This window comes from Castor canadensis, chromosome 5 (assembly GCF_047511655.1).
Source record: "Castor canadensis chromosome 5, mCasCan1.hap1v2, whole genome shotgun sequence".
Lineage (NCBI taxonomy): Eukaryota > Metazoa > Chordata > Mammalia > Rodentia > Castoridae > Castor > Castor canadensis.
The window spans coordinates 45808256-45828838 of NC_133390.1; the positions used below are offsets into that span (position 1 = coordinate 45808256).

The 20583-nt window shown below is 34.7% G+C and overlaps 1 protein-coding gene across 5 annotated transcripts in view; it reads left to right on the forward strand.

Moving 5' to 3' along the window:
* Positions 1 to 20583, forward strand: part of Epha6 (EPH receptor A6) — a 933912-nt gene that overhangs the window by 758871 nt on the left and 154458 nt on the right. For all 5 annotated transcript variants that reach the window (XM_074072950.1, XM_074072946.1, XM_074072947.1 and 2 more), the window contains one exon: positions 3787 to 3848. In XM_074072950.1, coding sequence (XP_073929051.1) covers positions 3787 to 3848 — 62 coding nt within the window. The remainder of the gene's footprint in view (positions 1 to 3786; positions 3849 to 20583) is intronic.

Consider the following 20583-nt stretch of genomic DNA (forward strand, 5'->3'; position numbering starts at 1 on the left):
TAATAGTCACTAAAAATCCCAGTGAAAGGAAATAAGTTGTTCTTGTCTGTCACAGGAAAGGACAATATGGGATTTTTCTGATTTTTTTTTTCAGAATACCAATAAGTGATTTTTTTAGAAGACCTCAATTCTAATGCAGCTGAAACTATCTATAAACGAATCTTGGCTATTTATGGTAGAAAATCTAAAACATTTACTTTGGGTGGCTTTAAAGATCTCTTTTTTTTTTTTCATTTTTCTTTTATCATTCATATGTGCATACAAGGCTTGGTTCATTTCTCCCCCCTGCCCCCACCCCCTCCCTTACCACCCACTCCGCCTCCTCCCTCTCCCCCCACCCCCTCAATACCCAGCAGAAACTATTTTGCCCTTATTTCTAATTTTGTTGTAGAGAGAGTATAAGCAATAATAGGAAGGAACAAGGGTTTTTGCTGGTTGAGATAAGGATAGCTATACAGGGCATTGACTCACATTGATTTCCTGTGCGTGGGTGTTACCTTCTAGGTTAATTCTTTTTGATCTAACCTTTTCTCTAGTACCTGTTCCCCTTTTCCTATTGGCCTCAGTTGCTTTAGTTTCTCTGCGTTAAGGGCAACAAATGCTAGCTAGTTTTTTAGGTGTCTTACCTATCCTCACCTCTTACTTGTGTGCTCTCGCTTTTATCATGTGCTCATAGTCCAATTCCCTTGTTGTGTTTGCCCTTGATCCAATGTCCACATATTTAAAGATCTCTTACATAAAACCAATGAGACGTCTAAAAATTATCTGGGAATTGTAAGAGTTGACTAACATTCAAGATTCCTGGAGTTTGTCCATTATCTTTAGTGTAATTTAAATACTAAGGTGATGCTATGGCATGAGGCATTTGAGAAAACTAGCTAAAAGTATGCAAAACAAAACATACTAAAACATCTTGAAAATTTAAAAGAAAATTGATTCCTTCAAAATATATTTTTCAAGAGCAATAACACAATATACAATTTCTACATATTGAAAAAGGACTTCTGCTAATAGACTTCTCTCACCTAAAACAGACTTAAATAATATCTTAATGTTCATAATTTCCCTCATGTTTACCTGTTTTCTTGATTACAAATGTAATAATGGACTATAAAGTTGCTTTTAATCTTCACAATATAACTAAATCCCCTACAGAAAATCAGTAGGAAATAAATTATAGATTAGATATGAGTAGTCATCTAAAAAAGCAACTCTTTATTTCAAATAACAGCTGCTGTCAATTGGTGCTGCTACATAACATACAAAAAACAAAAACTCCAATGTAAAACTTAGAATTCACAAGAAACTGGAGAAGTTGTCATTTGATTCTTTATTATTCTTAATGAGTAGTGAAATTTGTCACTGATGAATTTTAAGACTGTCTAAGATATCTAACAAAAAGTTAAAGATCAAACTAATTTCAAAGTACTTTGTATTCACATAGATAGGAATCTTGCTGAAATACTTCAGTGTTGATTTCTTCGGAATAGTAGAAGTCAAGAAGGAAGAGATCCCACTGAATGGGGAGCTAGGCATCTTTGGGAAGATAAGAAAGAAAAATAACCTAATATAAAACCAAACATAATATTTCGTAGTGCACACACACAGTGCATGTGATGGGAAGGTATAGAAATACCACAGGCAGAGACTTCAAGGAAGAAGTACAGTATACAAACTCTGTAGTGGAGAGGTATGTTTAGTATTATTCCTGCAAGTGAAGAATAAAAGTAAAGGCATAAAGAGACAGGATTGAATAAGTGTAAGTGGATGATGACAGCTGGCAGAGCAGAGGATGCTAAGGCCAATTAGGAAAGATGAGGCCCTTTACTGGAGAGAACTGGCTAACAGGAAGACATTTAGAGCCTTTACCTATCAATCTTTTCTGAGAGGCAGCTACAGCATTAAGGTTAAAAGACCCAAATCTCGGGTCAGACTTCCTGGTCCTGACAGTTAGTAGCCATTTGACTTTAGACAAGTAGTTTCATTTTTCATCCCTCGATTTCCTTATCTGTGAATAGGTACAGTGGTATGTAGCAATACAAACAAAGTGCTTGCAAGCACTTTTGATTCTAGGAAGAGTGACCTTATTAGGGGAATAATACATGTTTGAAAACAAACAACCTAAAGATGCTCCTCTGGGTGCACTGGTCAAAACAGATTTAAAAACTGTGAGAATCCAGATGGGAAAATACTCAGGTAGTTATCACAGTAACTCAGTTTTTCCTGTTCACATCCATAATCCATTATCATTCAAATTGGAATATTGGTCTGAGAATTTTAATATTGAACTACAAATTTGACTTTATATTTCCCCCACCTTGTCAGCAAGCATTTGCATCAGTCTCTTATCTCTCAGCTCTCTAAAACCAGGGGTCAAAGAAAAGATTTCATGATGAACTTCTAAGTTTCAAATTTAGATTTTCTGATCCGTGCCAGCAACAGTGCTATTAATTTTACCTCAATAATTGCTGATAAAGTTCATTATCCATATTTGGGTAGAATTAATGACTTTGAGATACATTTATGATATGTTAATAGTACAATGGAAAACTTCTTTGGGTGCAAATTCTCTGCATGATAAATTGAGAGCCTTACCACTACATTTAATCTTTAGCACATCTTTCTTGAAAATACAGATTCAAATGAAAAATCTAGCATTTGCATACATTGCAGGAATTTATGATAGTCACCCCTTCTAACCCTCAAGGTTTTGAGTTCATAAAAAAGACATGAATTTCAATGAGATCTAATATTTCTATCATTGCTATTGGTACACATGATTTCTTTCCAGATCTTTTTTGTGTCATAAGGAAAAACTCTATTTGACTGAATTTCCAAAAATTCTAATAAGAAACAAGAAATATAGAAGTAAAAAGTAAATATGTCATATATACTTATTTCAGGTAAATATCATTTTCTCTTCAACTACAATTTTATCTTTTAAACTTGGGCAATTGGGCAGAACAAATAAATTCTATTCTTTGAAACAAATCAAAGTTGTTTATGTCAAAAAGTTATTTACTCTACTCAATAGAAGTATCTTGGGAAGTGTAATAATTGCCAGGACGAGAAATAAATGTTCAGTTTCTGATCTTGGATTCTTCACTAGACCACAAAATCAGTTACTTATTTTTCATGTCCTGCCATCATTGCTGTTAATCAAATCTACATCCACTAAAGAAATTATCAAGAACTCTTAAAATCCTATCAGCTTTATAACATTCATCCATCTACTGGATTTTTTTCTGTTTGAAGGTCCTTAAAAGCAGATTAAGCCTGATCATTTATAATTTCTTGAAGAAAATTTATGAATTAGCACTTTCTGTTTTGTCTTAGGAATATTTCAGTAATTCCCACTGTAAAAATAAATAAGTAAGCCAAAATTGCTACACCATCATGGACATTGTAGCACACCTGCAAAAGCAGCAATAGAAACTGCTTAAACCCTGCCATTAGTTTCTTGATTATCTTTGAAGGAAAAGCTGGAGGACAAAAAGAACATAATTTAAACAAGTGATTGCAGAGCTTTATGAAAAAAATGTTTAATTCTTTTGTAATTCATATTGCAATTCATTTCCCTTTTCTAAACTCAAGAAGAAATAATGCTATAAATGAGTAGAGTGATGCATATGTATAATATGAGAATACTTTTATGGAAGCAGGTTGGAAAATGAAGCTGCTAACAATAAAATACAAATAATTTAGCTACCACAGTTGGAAATTTCTAAATGTGGCACATATTTCTGTAATTGCTCTAATCTTGTGTGTTCTCTTGCTCTTTTGCAGGCAGACCAGTAATGATTGTGGTAGAATATATGGAGAATGGATCCCTAGACTCCTTTTTGCGGGTGAGGTGCTGTTTTTTTGATGGCATTTAAATAACCCATTCTGAGGTCTATATTTGAAATTATTTATCATAAATTAATTTTTGCATAATGTTATGCATAGGTTTTCGTGAAGAATAGCAGCATTTTCTCCAGGGTGCATTTCTATGATTCTGTGATACGTTAGATAGAGTGTTACTAAGGAGTCAGAATATATACTTAATAACATAATTGATTATGCTTATAAATTCACTTGCCATATTTATGCTTATATTTATATATATTACAAATATTGTCATCATGACAAGAGAAATTAAATAAAACTCAATTGCTTCACACAGCCATTCATTTTTCTATGTCATATTAACAACTTCCTATGATATTGCATGAGGTACATGTGATAGTGACCCCCTTAAATTGCTTTATATTTATCAGTAATGACTCAAGTGCATTTTATAAAACTATTCTTTCGTCTTTGTCCCTCTTAAGTTCAAAACTATTTGACTATTCAAAAATGAAAAAAAGGACTAAAATGTCCTTAGCAGTGATTTGTTTCAGATAAAACTTTATATCATTCTTTTTTTCTAAAGTGACTTCTCCTTAAATGCAGACTATATATAAAAATCATTTGTCTTATATAGTGGTAAAATGATAGCAAAACTAGAAGGCACCAGAAAGTTTTATTTAAAAGTGTATTTATCATATGCTTAAGAGTTTTAAAAGCCATCATATGCTTAGAAAATGTTCACTGGTTTAAAAAAAATGAAATTTAGAAAATTATCACTACAGTAAACATTTTTCACCCCAGAAAGGGATGGGGTCACACATTTGTGTGTCTCTATATTCTTTAATATATATCTTATAACAGACAGAAGCATTTTTCTTACTTATAAAATGGATGGAATTTTGCCATTTGGAATGTGTCTTTTTATTTTCATAGAAAAATAAAGTATTTTCTTCACTTCATTTCTGGGCAAGTTCCATTTGCATCTCACCTTTCCTTCCTGACCTCATTTTGACTTTTCTTTCTTGATTCAAGTACTCTTCTTCCAAGTGCTCTCAATGTCAGTACTGATGATATATTCACCCTATGACTGGACTTGTTGTCTACATTCAAAACAAAAGCTGAATTCAGCAAAATCTCCTGGATATTATAGAGCAATGCTTCTTTCCCAGTGCATCCTCTCAACCAAATGTTCTTTAAGGCCAAATGAAATTCATAGGTATTTGGAGCATGAACGGTTTGTTCTTTTCTGAATCCATTTCAAGATTGTATTTCTTATGGCATGGATTCATTTTAGTTGTAAATGTTCTAAATTATTTTAGAATAATTTATCAGGACCATCTATGGTATTGAAATGCATGTATACTTAGGCTCTTACATTATGTTTATTCAAAGACACATTTTTTATCAAATACAAGTCAAATGACTCATTATCTAATGATGCTTGCAATAGGTTGGTTTAATTTTTCTTTTCCTTATTTGGTGTCAACTATACCACAAAGCAGAAGATGATATCAAATAATATAGCAGATACTCAGTCTAAATTTCTACTGAAAATTGGATCAAATGAATGACACAAGCAAATCGGTGAGAAATGTTAACTGCAGATATACTTTGTATTCTACCAAATCATGAATCAATTATATATTGTAAGGAAACAATAATATGTTAAAAATAAATAATGTATTTATAAATATTCCAATACATTTTTTAAAAGGATGTATTTGGGGTCTGGTACAGTGGCTCACCCAAAATCTCACCTACTTAGGAAGTAGTGATCAAAAGGATAGCAGTTCAAGGCCAGTCTGAACAACTTAAAAAAGATCTCATCTCAACCTAGCCTGGCATGATTACATGTGTCTGTAATCCCAGCTACATGAGAGGTGTAGGTAGGAAAACTGCAGTCTGAGGCCAGCCTCCTGCAAAAACCAAGACCCTATCCAAAGCAAAAAAAGATTTAGGACATTCCAGCTGAACTGCTTGTGTCTATAGATGATTTTGTTCTTTTCTCTGTGTGTTTCCTGTAATGCACATGCTAACTTAAAAAAATAAAGGTTATTTTAAAAATCTGACAAAAGAGGGTATGGCCATGGCTCAAATGGTAGGGCTTCTGCCTAGCAAGCCCTGAGTTCAAAACCCAGTATCACCAAAAAAAAAAAAAAAACAGAGAAATGTTTCATGATTTTACTTTTAAAAGCTAGCGTTTTTCAGCACTTGTTATGCAGCATGTAGGTAGGATATTACCAAAGAGTCTGGTGAGAAAGAAAATGTTTCATGGATGGTGACTACTGCTACTTGGAAGAACCTGAACACACATATCTGCTAATCTAGGCTCTGCACTTACTGGCCGTGTGGCTTTGCACATGCTACCAACTTGTGTGTAGCTCTGCTTACTCATTTATCAAGTGGTGATGAACATTGCATACCTCATGCACTTGCTAAAGGGACCAAGTTGATTACTGTCAGGTTTATAGACTAGGATGTGACACATTGTAAGTGGTGAAGTCTCTGACTCAAGTGGTCATGCTTTCATGTACTGAGTTCTTTTAGTTAAATCGCTTACAGCATTTTTTAATAAGTCCACTGCAATCTCTTCTTGTGGTCTGTGTCACCTCTGCACACAAAGTGTCTCCTAAAATAAAATTATAGGATTACAATGTAAAAAGAAAAAACATATTCATGAGGAAAAAATAAGGTCAATACTCCTATCTTCCTCTTCTTTAATCATCTTACCTTCTCTATAATCATGTCCCTTTTATGCCAGGAGTTCAGAGTGCTTTATAAACTTTTTGTCAATAGCAGGTACTCAACTCCCCATGGCAAGCAGAAATAAAACATATAAGTATATATAGGCCATAAATTCTTAAAACCAAAGTAATTTTTCAAACTACTGCTTTAGAATTTGATAATCGCAGCTTCTGGTAGCATGGAAAGGAAGTAGCTAAATGCACTGCATGGTAGGGGAGCCATCCATGGCTCATTAATAGCCTTCTGTGCTTACTGGAGGCAGAAAAGATTTCTCTTTGGTTTCCCAAACTATCTGAAAACCACTTCAATTTGCTATTTTATTATGAAGGAGTGGTAGCACAACTAAGTACAAGATTACAATCCAGTGCTGGTGCTGGAAGGTGGCAGGCTGTGATATTGTGCTGAATTTTTAAATCTCATACTGTTTGGGATCCGTGTGCACAGTTTTACAGATGTATATTGGCAGTACAGAGGGGTGGTCAAGTGTGTAGATTTGTGTGTGTGTGTTTGAGCACATAAGTGTGTGTAACTAGGGATCTGGGTGCATAACTATGAGTGGTTTTTTAATTTTAAAATAGAATGAATTGTAGCTTAGTGAGAAACATCATCCTGGTTGCCCAGAACACATGACATCACTGATGCACAGATATTTTTCTTTCTTTTATTTCATAATTTTTACATTTACTTACATGTGTACACATTGTTTGGGCCACTTCTCCCCTCTCCCCCTGTCTCCCACTTCCAGGCAGAACCTGTTCCACCCTCTTGTTTTCCAATTTTGTTGAAGAGAAAGCATGGGAGATAATAAGAAAGATACAGCGTTTTTGTTAGTTGGAGATAAAGATAGCTATACAGAGAGATTCTTAGCATTGCTTCCATGGACTTGTGTATAACAACCCACATTGGTTCATCTCTACCACTCTTTTTTTTTCTTTTTTTTCCTTCTTTCCTTTTTTATTGTTTATTCATTTATTCATATGCGCATACATTTTTGGGGCCATCTCTACTCCCTGCCCCCTCCCTCTCCCCCTCCCCCCCCAATCACCTCACTTCTAGGCAGGACCTGTTCTGTCTCTTTCTCCAATTTTGTTGAAGAGAAGACATAAGCAATAATAAGAAAGACATAGCGTTTTTGCTAGTTTGAGATAAAGATAGCTATACAGAGAGATTCCTAGCATTGCTTCCATATACATGTGTATTATAATCCCAATTGGTTTATCTCTACCAGACCTCTTCACTACTTCCTGGTCACCTTCCCATAGTGGCCTCTGTTGGTTCAAGATTATTTATTTGCTCCTCTACAGTAGGCACATCAAACACTTTCAAGTTTTGGGTTTCCTACCTTTCCCTTTTCCTCCTGTATGCATTCTCCTGTTAGCCTGTAATCCATGTCCAATAACATTACTGCATTTGTTTTAGGTCTAAAGTCCACATATGAGGGAGAATATATGATTTTTGGCCTTCTGAGCCTGGCTAACTTAGCTTAAAGATGATGTTCTCCAGTTCCATCCATTTACTTGCTAATGATAAAATTTCATTCTTTGTTGTGGCTGAGTTAAATTCCATTGTGCATAAATACCACATTTTCTTAATCCATTCATCAGTAGTGTGACATTTGGCTGTTTCCATAGCTTGGCTATTGTAAATAGTGCTACAATAAACATAGTTATGCAGGTGCCTTTGTAATAATTTGAGTCGCACTCCTTCGGGTATATCCCAAGGAGTGGTATTGCTGGATCATATGTCAGATCTATGTTTAGTTTTTTAAGAAGCCTCCATATTGTTTTCCAAAGTGGTTGTACTAGCCTACATTCCCATCAGCAGTGTATGATAGTTCTTTTTCCCCACATCCTCACCTACATTTGTTGGTGGTGGTGTTCTTGATGCCAGCTATTCTAACAGGAGTGAGGTAGAATCTTAGTGTGGTTTTGATGTGTATTTCCTTTATGGCCAGGGATAGTGAGCATTTTTTTCATGTGTTTCTTGGCCGTTTGGAATTCTTCCTGAGAAAAAGTACTGTTTAGTTCAGTTGCCCACTTCTTTATTGGTTCATTGATTTGGGGGGAGTTTAGTTTTTGAGCTCCCTGAATATTCTAGTTATCAGTCCTTTGATGTACAGCTAGCAAATATTTTCTCCCATTCTGTGGGTGATCTATTCAGTTTAAAGACCATTTCTTTTGTTGTGCAGAAGCTTAATTTCATGTAGTCCCATTTGTCCATCCTTTCTCTTAGTTGCTGGGCTGCTGGAGTTCTGCTGAGTAAGTCCTTGCCTGTATCAATTGTTTCCTGGGTATTCCCTGGTCTTTCATATACTAACTGCAAGGTTTTGGGTCTGATATTAAAGTCCTTAATCCACTTTGAGTTGATACTAGTACAGGGTGACAGGCATGGATCTAGTTTCAGTTTTCTGCAGAGCGATAGCTACTTTTCCCAACAACATTTGTTGAAGAGGATTTCTTTTCTTCATTGTATGTTTTTGGTGACTTTGTCAAAAATAAGGTGGGCATAGCTGTGTGGATTCATATCTGGATCCTCTATTCTATTCCACTGGTCTTCATATCTGTTTTTGTGATGCACAGATTTTTCTAACTTTTCCAAGGAAATGCTCCAGTGTGAATTAAGTATAACCTTGACCAGCATTCTTATGTGGTCTCTTTCCAACAACACATATGAATTTCATGCTCATGTTTGGTGACACTTACCTGGAGATTGCCTGTCTCTAAATGCTTAGACCTCCATTTTTATATAATATTAATTATCAGTCTAAATAAAAATATTCATAGGCTACTTTATAACTTTAAGATGTCATATATCAGCCACAAAATTTTATTCCTTTATTTTATGACATTTCTTGAATAGGAATTTATCATATCACAAAATTGGATTATATCAAACAAATTAACACTGATTTCAATTCAAGATGGTGCACTATGCTCATACTGCAGCTTGCTGCTCGTGTCTCAAATCATTTGATGTGAGAGAAAAGATGTTCTTATATACTTATGAAACATAATCACATGGATATCCAAAAACCAAAAGTCTGGATGAAAATAACAAAAATTAAAAGCCAGTGGGTTTAAAAGGAAATTATAGTTCAAATGTTCTCAGGGAAGGATGGTTGGGACCAAGAAGAATGTGGGGAAGGTGGTTGTTCCAACTGCCCAGAAAACAGAGAAGAGAAACAGGATGGATCAGGAGTTGGGAAGAAATGACAAGCCTGAGTTTGGTCATTTTGTGTTTGATATGCCTAAGAAACATTCTGTGAATATATGTACACAGAGATTAGAAATATAAATCTGAAGCTCAGAAGAAAAAAATCTCGACTAAAGTTAAAGATCTGAGAGCTGGGAGCATAAATCTGGTTATTAAACGAATCCATGATATTTCTTAAGAAGAAATTTTAGAAAATGAACAGAAGTTGAACATAGTTGGAACTCTGTGCCATACCAACCTGAGTGACAGCCCCAGTACAGTCTCCCAACGTAATCAAGAATGAAGGGTCAAAGAGGAAGAAAGAGGAAAAGAAGAACATGGAGTCCCAAAACTAAAGGGAATAGAGCATTTCGGACAGGAACAATTAAGCAACTGTGTCAAGTGCAGCAGAGAATTCTGGAATATAGAGGCTGAAAAGCACTTATGTGTTAGCATGTGAGAAGTACTCAATGACCTCAGCAAAGCATTTTAATGGCTTGGTCCACGAAGAAGCCATATTGCAGATATCAAAAATGAGAATGGAATTTTGATAAGAATTATTTGGTGAAAGGGCTAAGCATAGTGGTTCACAACTGTAATCCCAACTACTCAGGAGACAGAGATCAGGAGGATCACAGTTTGAGGCTAGCCTGTGAAAAAAGTTAGTGAGTCTCCATCTCAGCCAACAAGTGGCATGTGATTCTACATTTCTATTATCCCAGCTATGTGGGAGGCAAACGTAGGAGGATTGTGATCTGAGGCTGACCTGGGCAAAAATACAAGACACTATCTGAAAAATAACTAAAGCAAACAAAGGTTAGGGGTGTGACTCAAGTGGTACAGCACCTGCCTAGCAAGCATGAGGCCCTGAGTTCAAACTCCAGTACTGCCAAAAAAAAAGAGAGAAAGGAAGGAGAAAGGAAAGAAAAGAAAGAGAGAGAGAGAAAGAAAAAGAAAGACTGAAAGGATTAGTAAATGAAAACAATTCCTTTGGGGGCAGAAAATAGGAAATGGGTGAGACATATCAAGATTGATGGTTAAACAAAAACAAAAAATTCAAAGAATTTTTGTTTACCAAAATTTTTATTGTGGTAAAATACATGTAATCTAAAATGTTCTATCCTCACCATCTATCTCCAGTACTCTTTCATTTTGCAAAACTGAAACTCTATACAAATTAATCCATAGCACCCAACTTCTCTCTTCTCCCAGTCCATGTAAATCACCATTCTATTTTCTGTCCTATGATTTTGAATACTATAAATTTCTCATATAAATGTAATCATACAGTATTTGTCTTTGGAGATTGGCTTATTTCATTAGAATAATCTCCTCAGTGTTCATCTATGTTGAAGCATATGTCAGAATCTCCTTCCTTTTTAAGATTGATTATCATATATATATATCATATATATTTATATATATATCATATATCATATATATGATATATATTTATATATATATATCATATATCATATATATATCATATATATTTATATATATGATATATATATCATATATATTTATATATTTATGCCAAATTTTACTTATCCACACATTCATCAATGGACACATTTTAGCTATCATAAAGAAGTTACTGTGAACATGAATGTGGAAATGGGTCTTTGACACTCTGCTTTCAATTAGTTGGAGTATATGTACAGAAAAAGAATTGCTGTATTGTATTATAATTCTGTTTTTAACTTGTAATGGAAGTGTCATACTGTTTTCTCCACTGGCTGTATCATTTTACATTATCATCAGTAAAGAACAAGGTTCCAACTTCTCCACATCCTCACTAACTCTTCTTATTTTCTGGCATTTTGTTTGGTTTTATAGTCACCATCCTAATGGATATGATGTGATATCCAATAGTTTTGACTCCTATTTCCCTAATGCTTAGTGGTGTTCAGCAAATTTTCATATGTTTATCCTCTTTTGTATATCTTCATTGGAAAATCATCTGTTCAAATCATTTGCCTCTTTTGGAATCTGGTTACTTGATTTTTTGTTGTTCAATTTTAGGAGTTATTTGCATATGCTAAATATTAACCAACTAGCAGATGCATGATTTTCAAATATTTTCCCCCATTCTATGAGCTACCTTTCTACTTTACTGAGCGTGTCTTTTGATGTACAAAAATTTTTGCTTCTCAAAAAGTCTAGAATGTCTATTTTTCTTTTGTTTCTTTAGCCTTACATGTGATACCCAAGAAATCACTGCCAAATTTGATGTCATGAAGTTTGACCTATGCTTTTTCCCTCTAGATTTTGTATTTTTATGTCTCATGCTTAGGTGTTTGACCAATTTTAAGTTGGTTCTTGCATATGATGTTAAGTAAGGGTATAACTTCACTCTTTTTTATATGGATATCTAGCTTTTCTAGCACCACTCATTCTTTTTTCACTGAATGATCTTGACACACTTGTCAAAATGTGGCCATCATCCTTTCTGGCTTCTGTAACAAAATATCATGCACTGGGTAACTTATAAATAATACAGAATCATTTCTTACAGTTCTTGTGTTGGAAAGTTCAAGATCAAGGTACCAACAGATTCAGTCTGGTAAGGGCTTGCTCTCTGCTTCTAAGATTACAGCTTCTTGCTGCGTCCTGACAAGGCAGAGTGAACAAAAGCATGTTGGAAGAGTATAAGAGAAAAAAGGACTAACATGCTCTCTTCAACCTCTTTTATAAGAGCATTAGTACCCTTCATTACTTCTTAAAGGATCCCACCTCCTAATACTACCACATTGGCTTTTGGATTCCAATACATGAATTTTGGAGTGACTTGGGAGGCATAGATCAGGAAAATTACAGTTCAAAACCATGCAAAAGGTTACCAAGACTACATCTCAATAAACAAACCAGGTATGTTGGTGCGTGACTGTAATCCTGGCTATGGTGGAGGCATATGTAAGAGGATCATAGTCCAACTGTGGTTCAGGCAAAAACAGAGACCCTACCTAAAGAATAACTAAAGCAAAAAGGGCTGGGTAGAGCACATGCCAAGAAAAAAGAGAAGGAGGAAGAAGAAGGAGGACGAGGAGGAGGAGGAGGAAGGGGAGGAGGAGAGGTGCAGAGAAGGAGGAGGAGGAGAAATTGACCTTCTTCTGGGTCATATGGGAAAACATTGTTAAGTTTGGAACACAGACATTAAATTATTATCAAAAGATCACTCTTGTGGCTGTTTGAGAAGAAACAGGGAATGCAGGGAAATGGGGAGGATTTAGCAGTAATCCAGGTATGATGCAACAAAGACAGTTAGTGGAGTCAATGGGAAGTGCAGACTCTGTGGTGTATTTTAGAAGTACATCCCATGGGATTCGCAGCTAAATTGGAGAAAGTGTGTAAAACAGAGACAAACAAAGTCACAACAGGCCCCCTTAGGTTACTGTGAGCATTATGCTATTAATGATGAATAGCCATGAAACTCCTAGGAATGACATCTAGTATGTAGTGAGGTATACGTGTCATCTAGTATTATTATAGTATGTTCTAGAACATGTCACTAAGAGTTCTATGGTTGGGTTTTGGCTACATCATTATCTGTTTTAGCAAGTGGCTAAAAATAGTTTTGTTTTCCACTATTTTAAAAAGAATTAGATATACTTCAGGAATATTAGCATTTAATAATACATATAAGTTAATACCAGCCTTTCAAGCAGTGTTATTTGAAGAGTTCCTTGAACAAATGCAAAACAAATATTAATTTAAAAAATTAAAGGAATCCTTTAAATATTTATGTACTCAAATTATAAATCTACTAAAGATTGCATTTTACCTTATGCTAGTTATTTATTAATTATGATAGCTGAATTTTATTAGCTCACTTGTCTTGTAAATTATGTGTGATTATATTTGTGCTGAGGCATAAGAGTGAAAATAATCTATGTCACATTCATTTTGTGTTGAACAGTGAAAAAAATGAAATTGCATTTACTTCCAATAAATTTTTTAAACCATACAAGTTATAGTTGCATTGCATCTTAATTAATTTTATAATAAAAATACGTGAAACTTCATTCAAAAGAATATTATTTATCATGCCTAGTCCAACTTAATGACAAATAAAAATTCTAAAAATAATGTTACATTAAATATTGAATAGATGAACTCATGGTACATTTAGGACCAAGGATACTTTGACATTTTGGGGGGTGAGAGGAAGATCATTACTTTTCTGAGCCTTCTTTGACAACTTCGGTTCCATTGTGTTTATGTATCTTTTAATTTTTTCACTTTTTATTGGTGTATATTAATTGTACAAAATAATGGGTTTCATTGTGGCATTTTAATATATTCCTGAACTTCTTGAAACAATTTTTTTGGTGATACCAGGTTTTGAACTCAGCGCTCCACGTTTGCAAGGCAGGTGCTCTATCACTTGCACCACACTTCCAACAGTTTTTGCTCCAGTTATTTTTGAAGTAGGGTCCAGCTTTTTACTCAGATGGGCCTGGAGTGTCAGCCTCCTATTTTTCACTTCCCACTATTGTGTGCCACCACACCAGCTTTTTTTCACTGAGACGAGATCTCGTGAACTTTTGTGCACAGCTGCCCGAAACTATGATCCTAGCTAGTTACAGACATGAGCCACTGGCACCTGGCTCAAAACTTTTATTTTTTATATTGAGATTTAGAGCATCAATATCTAATACAATGAATTTAGCTCTTTAAGCCTTTTAGTACTGTGGTATTTAACATCATTTTAAGAGCTGTTACAGAATAGAGGATCCAGATATGAAGCCACACAACTATGAGCAACTTATCTTTGACAAAGGAGCTAAAAATATACGATGGAGAAATAGCAGCCTCTTCAACAAAAACTGCTGGGAAAACTGGTTAGCAGTCTGCAAAAAACTGAAACTAGATCCATGTATATCACCCTATACCAAGATTAACTCAAAATGGATCAAGGATCTTAATATCAGACCCCAAACTCTTAAGTTGATACAAGAAAGAGTAGGAAATACTCTGGAGTTAGTAGGTATAGGTAAGAACTTTCTCAATGAAACCCCAGCAGCACAGCAACTAAGAGATAGCATAGATAAATGGGACCTCATAAAACTAAAAAGCTTCTGTTCATCAAAAGAAATGGTCTCTAAACTGAAGAGAACACCCACAGAGTGGGAGAAAATATTTGCCAATTATACATCAGACAAAGGACTGATAACCAGAATATACAGGGAACTTAAAAAACTAAATTCTCCCAAAACTAATGAACCAATAAAGAAATGGGCATGTGAACTAAACAGAACTTTCTCAAAAGAGGAAATTCAGATGGCCAGAAAACACATGAAAAAATGCTCACCATCTCTAGCAATAAAGGAAATGCAAATTAAAACCACGCTAAGTTTCCACCTCACCCCTGTTAGAATAGCCATCATCAGCAACACCACCAACAACAGGTGTTGGTGAGGATGCGGGGAAAAAGGAACCCTCTTACACTGTTGGTGGGAATGTAGACTAGTACAACCACTCTGGAAAAAAATTTGGAGGCTACTTAAAAAGCTGGACATCGATCTACCATTTGATCCAGCAATACCACTCTTGGGGATATACCCAAAAGACTGTTACTCCAGAGGCACCTGCACATCCATGTTTATTGCGGCACTATTCACAATAGCCAAGTTATGGAAACAGCCAAGATGCCCCACCACTGACGAATGGATTAAGAAAATGTGGTATCTATACACAATGGAATTCTATGCAGCCATGAAGAAGAACGAAATGTTATCATTCGCTGGTAAATGGATGGAACTGGAGAACATCATTCTGAGTGAGGTTAGCCTGGCCCAAAAGACCAAAAATCGTATGTTCTCCCTCATATGTGGACATTAGATCAAGGGCAAACACAACAAGTGGATTGGACTATGAGCACATGATAAACGCGAGAGCACACAAGGGAGGGGTAAGGATAGGTAAGACACCTAAAAAACTAGCTAGCATTTGTTGCCCTTAATGCAGAGAAACTAAAGCAGATACCTTAAAAGCAACTGAGGCCAATAGGAAAAGGGGAACAGGTACTAGAGAAAAGGTTAGATCAAAAAGAATTAACCTAGAAGGTAACACCCATGCACAGGAAATCAATGTGAGTCAATGCCCTGTATAGCTATCCTTATCTCAACCAGCAAAACCCCTTGTTCCTTCCTATTAATGCTTATACTCTCTCTACAACAAAATTAGAGATAAGGGGAAAATAGTTTCTGCTGGGTATTGAGGGGGAGGAGCGGGAGGGGGTGGAGTGGGTGGTAAGGGAGGGGGTGGGGGCAGGGGGGAGAAATGAACCAAGCCTTGTATGCACATATGAATAATAAAAGAAAAATAAATAAATCAATCAAAATTTTAAAAAAAGCTGTTACAATAAAATTATATTATAAGTTCTCCTTTTAGATACAAGACTTTATATATTTTTTAAATTTGTATGACATTTATAATTATACTGATACACAGAGAAATTCTACGTACTTCCCTATAGTCCTCTATGGTCTTTCCTCTCTGTCTTTGGACCATACAGGAGATTTTCAATGGACAGAACTAAATATTAAACCCTAAATTTGGGGTTCTCAACCATGCCTGATAATTCAAATCACCATCCTAGAGAGATTTTGCAAGATGCATATGCAGACACAGCAGATATATTCTGCAAAATCTTTTCTGAGCAGTTCAGCTACACTGTAATGATGCTCTGCCCCAAATGTCAACTAAAACAACTTTAAATTTTCCTGGATTTATATTAATACAAGACACAATAGCTAGTGTAGAATACCTGCATACAACCTAAGCAGAAAGTTTAAAAAGAAAAAAAAAGTTCAGTAGTAATCTTTGTAAGCTTATGCTATATTATATTCAGATTCATGTTAAGCTCTTAAAATGTAATTCGGAAATTCAACTGCCATGTTCATAAATCCATATCTATTTCTTTTCTTCCTAGATTCTTTAGGTGTATTAGAAATGACATTTTTAGTTTCCTTATGATTGAATTTCTGATTCCACTCTTGGTGTCCTTTCTTATCTACAACTAAAAATATAACTCTGCCTAGTTTAAGTTCAAAATCCATGAAGACTACAAGAAAGAAAGGCTTTTGTGGATTTATTAAGTATTCTACAGGAAATTATAATAAGATTTTCAACCAGAGAGACCACAAAAACCAAGACAGTTTTCAGTAAAAAAAGGAGATATTGAATCTTATTTTATTCAATCATTATTTTAAAACAAGAGTGATTGGCTTTTTTGATTTTATAAATAATCCTAGACATTTCATTTTCAAATTCAAGGATATGCTAAAAAGTCTTAGCATGATTAATTTTATGATTTAGAAACATATAAAAATGGAATTTTAATTTGAAATTTAAGTTATAGAAGTAATCCTCCAAGGGCTATTTTCTGCAAAGTCATTTATAAATTAATTGTTTAGAACTCAGAATGCATTTTCCCATAAATATTTCCTTTAAAGACATCACTTACATCCCTAGATAGACCCTAAAAGCCTCTTTTACACAGACTACAGTTAAAAGATGCAACTTCCAATAAGGAAGAGAACTGGAAATTTCCTTCAAAAATAGGAAAATGTTTTCCTACCTTCTACATGACTTGTCCTAGACAAAAATTTCTTAAAGACCATTTTTCTGTGTCATCTGCCTCTTTCTTCATGTTCACTTCCCCAGTTCTGAAATTTCAACTTTTATTGCAATAAGTCCCATGTGGTATTACATCTTCCCCATCCTACCATACTCTAGGCTAGACCTTTCTTCACCTCATGCTGTTACCTTTAACTTGGAAACTCATCTAACACTAAGCTGTCATCTTCTCTTTCACACAGATGTTAGCTGGATACAAAGTTAGATTAATTCAAACTGTATGTAACTCAGAAATACTATTCTGATTCCTCACAATGACTTTGCACTTTTTACATGCATTTGTAAAACCAAATCAAATTTTAAATAGTGAAATTCTAGGTAGCAAAACAAACAGAAATGAAAACATGACAACAGTCTGGGTGAAAATAGTTTTGAACCAAGGGACCATCAGAAACCCAGAAGTCAACAGCTCTCTCTTGTTAGGCTCTTCATAGATTCTCTTCTTTTTTTTCTCTTATGAACAAACTCATTGCACTTCTAACAATGTCCCATTTTCTCAGAGTGGTCTTTAGCAACACAAAATTAAGGGAACAATTGGCTTATAGTGCCCATTGTTTGTACACATCAGTCTTTTGTAAACTAGTAAGGCTCATTTCTTGCAAAGCCATTTTACCACTCAAAGTCAGAAGTTTGTATGTAATAATTTCACCAAGCCTCAGCTAAGCCTTCTATTTTTGTCACTCAGTTTTGAAAGGCTGGTACAATTCCCTATAACTTGTGGTTAGTGAGTCAAAAATGTCTTCTGACATACACATAATCCAAACTTCCATTACTTCATTTTAGAGCTTATGCTGTCATATCCAGTAGTGTTTATTGCACCAGATTTGTGAGTAATAGTTGGAAGTTGATCTATTTATTGTAGGTAACCACACACTGCTTTGTGAATTGGATCCTTTGTAAACATATGGGGGGTTGGGGTTTTTTATTTTATTTTTTAATTGTTGTATTGGGGGTACATTGTGGCACAAAAGTTCTTGAATAGTTGAATTCACCCCTTCCATATACTCCTTTATCCCCTTTTCCCCCCATACCTGGAGTAGTTTCAATAGGTCTCATTTTTCCATTTACATGTGTACACAGGATTTGCACTATATGTAAATATATGTTCAATGAGTGAATTGTTATTAATTCTGTTCCAGACTACCAACATATCATCCACTGTGTATATTACTCTTGTTCATTCATATTTAACTTTTTGAGACATCAATCATTAGAATTATCAACTTGTTATAAAAAGCACCACACTTTTTTCAGCAAGAGTTTGAGTACAATGATTTATATAATAGTCCTCAGATCGCTCATAGTTTCTTTTTTTTATTTTTAGTGGTACTGGAGTTTGAACTCAGGGCCTTGCTCTGCTAGTCAGGTGCTCTACCACTTGAGTCATGCCTCCAGCCCCTTTTTTCTTTAGTTATTTTTTTAAGTAGGATCTCATGTTTTTGCTCAAGCCAGCCTAGACTACAATCCTCTTGTTTATGCTTCTCCCCATAGCTGGGATGACAGGTACATGCCACCATTCCCAGCTTTTTATTGGTTAAGGTAGGATTTTCCAAACTTTTTTGACTGGACTGGCCTCAAATGGTAATCCTCCCAATTTTCTCTTCCCAAAAAGCTAGGATTGCCAAGTTAGATCTTTCATAGTCTCTAAGATGATTTGGTTGGTAGATTCAACTGGTTTCTCCAATGAATACATGGAAATAAATATAGCAGAAATATTATAAAGTATTTAGCATTTTCTTCAATTTATAGCAAAAATTAAAATGTCTGGCAGTCACAATCAGAGTCATGCCTTCAAAAGTGGAGATGACTCCAAGCAAAATCAATATTTCAGTGACTTTTGTTTACTCACAATATTCTTAGAGAATCTCCTATAGTAAAGCTAATTACCCTTGAAAAATAGTTTAAGAAAATATCTCACTACTTGTTAAATTTTTTAGTAACTCTACTCCTTTAAGAGCAAAATAAATTTGGCACAGTTTGATACATTGAAGACTTATTGAGAATCTACTATTGTGTGCCAGGCATGATGTTAGGCCCTTAGATTATAAAGTTGAAGTTGAACAAGAAAAGGTATGCCCATTGCCTAAGAAGAAAATCTGTTCAAGTAATATACAATGTGAATAATAAACCAATAATATATATTATATATTAATATATTATTATATATTAATATATTAATATATATTATTATATATATTAATATATTTTATATATATTATTGGTTTGAGCCAATGTTTGTGTAGACTAGGTGCTTGGGGAGCAATAAAGAGAGAAAAACTTGGATCAATTTTATTCCTGTACTTTCCTAAACTCTTTCTAATAAATTACAGGTCCTCCTGGCTCTGCCTCTAAAATAAATCTCAAACATGGTTCAAGGCACCAGTATCTCTTTTCTGTATTATCTAACAACTTTCAAACTAATCTTTCTTCTTCCTTTCTCCATATGAAAATAAGAATGTATCATTACCCAAATAAAACACTTCTCTAATTCTTATTACACTTACATCAAATTTGAACTCTTTGTAATGATTTACATGGCCCTCCTTGATTTTGCCACTGCCTACTTTTCCAGATCCTCTCTTCCTTTCTTCACTCAACAGACTCCAGCCTCGATATTCTTCATTTCTCAATCATGATTTACTCATTTTGAGTTCAAGCCATTTGCACATGCTGGGAAAGGCTCCATATGTTATTCCCTTTCAGATCTCTCCATTTTATTTATTTTGTAGTGCATCATTATTTAAAATGATTTCACTTATTTTTACAATTTATTTTTCTATCTCTCTACCTCCAAATAAATGTAGGTACAACTGGATAGCCATCTTTCTGTTTTGCTTGCCATCTTGACCCCTAGCAACTGGATCAGTAATTGGCCCTTAGTAGATACTCAGTGAATGTTATTCAAAAGAATAAATTCAGAAATTCAGCAAAGGCTTTCTGGAAGAGAAAAAATACTCGTCATGAAGAATGCAAATGACAAAAGTCTATAATAATATTATTGGAAGAGGAAACAGTATAAGCAAAGCACATTAGTCACTGTCAGTTTTAGGGGTGAAGCAAACACACACACACACACATAATTTAAAGCAAAAGAGACTAAAGATATAAGCAAGGGTCAAGTTTTCATATTAATGCTGAAAACACTGCATTTTAAACTGTCATTGATAAACA